The 5000-nt window shown below is 44.4% G+C and overlaps 1 protein-coding gene across 1 annotated transcript in view; it reads left to right on the top strand.

The window, feature by feature from the left end:
- Positions 1 to 5000, top strand: part of LOC307270168 (uncharacterized protein) — a gene marked incomplete at both ends in the record, with an annotated part of 32285 nt that overhangs the window by 2463 nt on the left and 24822 nt on the right. Inside the window, 2 exons of the mRNA XM_080053336.1 lie at positions 1928 to 2015; positions 3929 to 4106. Coding sequence (XP_079909462.1) covers positions 1928 to 2015; positions 3929 to 4106 — 266 coding nt within the window. The remainder of the gene's footprint in view (positions 1 to 1927; positions 2016 to 3928; positions 4107 to 5000) is intronic.

Here is a 5000-nt window from a genome sequence, read left to right on the forward strand (position 1 = left end):
GACCATATAATATGGTGTATAATAGAACGTATTAGGGACCATTAAGACCATATGATATGGTGTATAATAGAACGTATTAGGGACCACTAAGACCATATAATATGGTGTATAATAGAACGTATTAGGGACCACTAAGACCATATGATATGGTGTATAATAGAACGTATTAGGGACCATTAAGACCATATGATATGGTGTATAATAGAACGTATTAGGGACCACTAAGACCATATAATATGGTGTATAATAGAACGTATTAGGGACCACTAAGACCATATAATATGGTGTATAATAGAACGTATTAGGGACCACTAAGACCATATAATATGGTGTATAATAGAACGTATTAGGGACCACTAAGACCATATAATATGGTGTATAATAGAACGTATTAGGGAACACTAAGACCATATAATATGGTGTATAATAGAACGTATTAGGGACCACTAAGACCATATAATATGGTGTATAATAGAACGTATTAGGGACCACTAAGACCATATAATATGGTGTATAATAGAACGTATTAGGGACCACTAAGACCATATAATATGGTGTATAATAGAACGTATTAGGGACCACTAAGACCATATAATATGGTGTATAATAGAACGTATTAGGGACCACTAAGACCATATAATATGGTGTATAATAGAACGTATTAGGGAACACTAAGACCATATAATATGGTGTATAATAGAACGTATTAGGGACCACTAAGACCATATAATATGGTGTATAATAGAACGTATTAGGGACCACTAAGACCATATAATATGGTGTATAATAGAACGTATTAGGGACCACTAAGACCATATAATATGGTGTATAATAGAACGTATTAGGGAACACTAAGACCATATAATATGGTGTATAATAGAACGTATTAGGGACCACTAAGATCATATAATATGGTGTATAATAGAACGTATTAGGGAACACTAAGACCATATAATATGGTGTATAATAGAACGTATTAGGGACCACTAAGACCATATAATATGGTGTATAATAGAACGTATTAGGGAACACTAAGACCATATAATATGGTGTATAATAGAACTGAAAAGTGTATAATATGGGACCTTTAAATATATGCTTTTAGTTTGACAATGTCTCTCCTCGTCTGTGTGACACTATCTCCACTGAAAGATTGGATTGGTTTACATTTAATTACCTGGAAGAGCTCAGAGTAAAATGGTAGATTCAATTTTTTTTCTTTTTTGAAAATCACTATATCACTCACTCACTCACTCACTCACTCACTCACTCACTCACTCACTCACTCACTCACTCACTCACTCACTCACACAAACACTCACTCACTCACACAAACACTCACTCACTCACACACACACACATACACACACAGTGCGTTTCCATGGCACAACTAGATTGGATTATCACATATATCGAACAAGACACTCGAACGGACCGTGTCACTTGTCTGAGTATACATGGCCTTTCAGGAATCGGATAAATGTCCGATGCATGGCTGTCTCCACTATGCTAGGTGGCGCTGTAGCCCTTTCAACCATGCTTTCAACAAGTGGTTTTAGAGCCACGTCCGGTTCTCTTCCGTCAATAACCCATGGTGTAGCCTATCACGCGCAGGCACACAAGCACAGAACGAGAAGTCCGATATGCGATATCCGATCCCTGTATACATGCAGAGAGAAAGCCGACAATGAACGAGTTATCTAGGTGTTCTTATCCGACTTCTCTTGTCCGTTATTGTGCCGATTTGTGTCCGAAGTAGATCGGATAAAGGTGTTTACATGCAGTTTAAAAGTCCTGTTGAGGTCTTATTCGTTTAGTTATCCGATTATGAGTCTGCATGGAAACGCACTGACTGATTTCTGAATGGATTTGGATGGACTATGTGATGTCATTGTGATGTCATTGTGATGTCATGTGTGTGCTACAGGGTTTCCCGGTCCAGATGAATCCAGGGGCTCCGCTGGTGTTGAACCTTCGGCCGGGACAGACGATGCAACCGCTCACCCTGATACCGTGTAGGACGCACACACACACACACACACACGCACACACACACACACACACACACACACACACACACACACACACACCAGACGCACACACACACACACACACACACACACAGACACAGACAGACAGACAGGGAAACACACACACACACACACACCAGACGCATGCACAGACACACACACCAGACGCACACACACACACACACACACCAGACGCATGCACACACACACGCACGCACGCACGCACGCACACACACACACACACACGCACACGCACGCACACGCACACACACACACACATCACATCACAGAGAGATACACACACACACGCACGCACGCACACACACACACCAGACGCATGAACAGACACACACACACACCAGACGCACAAACACACACCAGACGCATGCACACACACAGACAGAGAGATTCACGCACGCACACACACACACACAGACACACACACACACAGACACTCACACACACACACACACACACACACAGACACACACACACACCAGACGCACGCACACACACAGACACACCAGACGTATGCACACACACACACGCACACACACAGACAGACAGACAGACACCAGACGCATACACACACAGGGGAACGCAGACAGACACAGACACACACCAGACGCATGCACACACACACACACTCACACACAGGGAAACACACATAAACACAGATACACAGAGACACACACTCACACACAGGGATACACAGATACACAGTAACAGAGACACACACTCACACACACATACAGACACACACACACACACACACACACACACACACACACACACAAGCAATTAAAAATAAAAATAAAAATCTGTATAATATACAACTGATAACTGCCATCTGGTTAACACTGCTCCCTCTCCCCCCCTCAGCCTCGTCATTGGGTCAGCTGGTCAGACCGAGTGTGTGTGTGTCTGCAGCCTCACACACACACACACTCACACACACACACACACACACACAGCCGGGGGCTTCACACACTGCCAAGCCGGGGGCTAGCTTCAGCGCTATGCAGCCGCAAACCATGCTAACCATCAGAACCAGCACGCCAGGACAGGGTAGGTCACTACACAGGTAGTTAGTTTAAGAGAGAAAGTGTGTGTGTGTGTGTGTGTGTGTGTGTGTGTGTGTGTGTGTGTGTGTGTGTGTGTGTGTGTGTGTGTGTGTGTGTGTGTGTGTGTGTGTGTGTGTGTGTGTGTGTGTGTGTGTGTGTGTGTGTGTGTGTGTGTGTGTGTGTGTGTGTGTGTGTGTGTGAGAGTGAGAGTGCGTGTCTCTTTCTCTCTCTCTCGCTGTGTGTGTGTGTGTCTCTCTCTCTTTCTCTCTCTCTCGCTGTGTGTTTGTGTGTGCCATTAAACTACTTTGCACACCTGGCACGTTTTTTTCGTGCGAACCCCAAACTTCTCTTTCTGTCTGTCTGTCTATCTGTCTGTCTGTCTGTCTGTCTGTCTGTCTGTCTGTCCGTCCGTCCGTCCGTCTGTCTAAAAAAGTTTAAAATATTATTATTTTTTTAAATGTCTGTTTTGGGCTGCTCTGGTGGTGTGTAGTGGATAGAGCGTGTACCATATTGGCTCCGGCCTTCGTTGCAGTGGTCGCGGGTTCAAATCTGACCCGTGGACCTTTACTGCAGGTCATCCCCCCTCTCTCTCTCTCTCTCTGTCTCCCCATTTCAACTCTGTACTGTCTAATAAAGCTATGTCTCTCTCTTCCTCCCTCTCTCTCTCTCTCTCTCTCTCTCTCTCTCTCTCTCCCTCTCTCTCTCTCTCTCTCTGTCTCCCCATTTCAACTCTGTACTGTCTAATAAAGCTTGAAAATGCCCAAAAATATAATCTTTTTAAATTTAAAAAAAAATGTCTGTTTCTCTGTCTCTCTCTCCCTATTGGTTGATCAGCCGCTCCTGTCCCCGCCCACTCTGTCATAGCACAGGCCCCGCCCCCCCGCGTTGTCATGACAGTGGATGAGTTCTATTACGGCACGTCGGAGGGAGACCTGAGAGTCAACCAGCTGAAGGGAGGGATCACCAGCTTCACATGCAACCTGTGTGAATACCGTGCTGCTAACAATCTAAGGTAGGTTACAGACAGACAGACAGACAGACAGACAGACAGGGAGAGAGACAGACTGGCAGACAGACAGACAGACAGACAGATAGATAGATAGATAGATAGATAGATAGATAGATAGATAGATAGATAGATAGACAGATAGACAGACAGACAGACAGACAGACAGGGAGAGAGACAGACTGACAGACAGGGAGACAGGCAGACAGGGAGACAGACAGACAGACAGACAGACAGACAGACAGACAGACAGACAGACAGACAGGGAGACAGACAGACAGGCAGGCAGACAGACAGACAGACAGACAGACAGACACATATCGGAGGGAGACCTGAGAGTCAACCAGCTGAAGGGAGGGATCACCAGCTTCACATGCAACCTGTGTGAATACCGCGCTGCTAACAATCTAAGGTAGGAGACACTCTCTCTCTCTCTCTGACAGACAGACAGGCAGGGAGACAGACAGACACACACACACACCTGTGACACACACCTTTTGGCATCCACTGCTCCAGATGATCCAGACTAGGGGTGTACACGTGTAACCGTTTGGTAAATCATATCCGTTGAAACGAAAACCATTTTTATTTTTTGGAGAGTTTGGAAAATGATTATTATTTCCAGGAGTGGAGGGCGATGTGAGCTACTGTAGGCTACTAAAGCAGATAACACATTATTGTGTTTGCTACAATATTCATTCATTTAACTATTTAACTGCTTCACCTTCAGTTTCACTTTCCTTTTCATCTCCGTCTCAATCAGCTGGTCCAATCAGCTGGTCCAATCAGCAGGAGTCAGTCTAATGACAGATGATCACTAGGCTAGTTATGATCATTTTTAAAGCTGCAGTGTGTAGAATTTTGGGTTTTATTTCCTTGCAGATTTTGTAGAAAATAATT

The sequence above is a fragment of the Ammodytes marinus genome (assembly GCF_949987685.1).
Source record: "Ammodytes marinus genome assembly, chromosome: 25".
Classification (NCBI taxonomy): domain Eukaryota; kingdom Metazoa; phylum Chordata; class Actinopteri; order Uranoscopiformes; family Ammodytidae; genus Ammodytes; species Ammodytes marinus.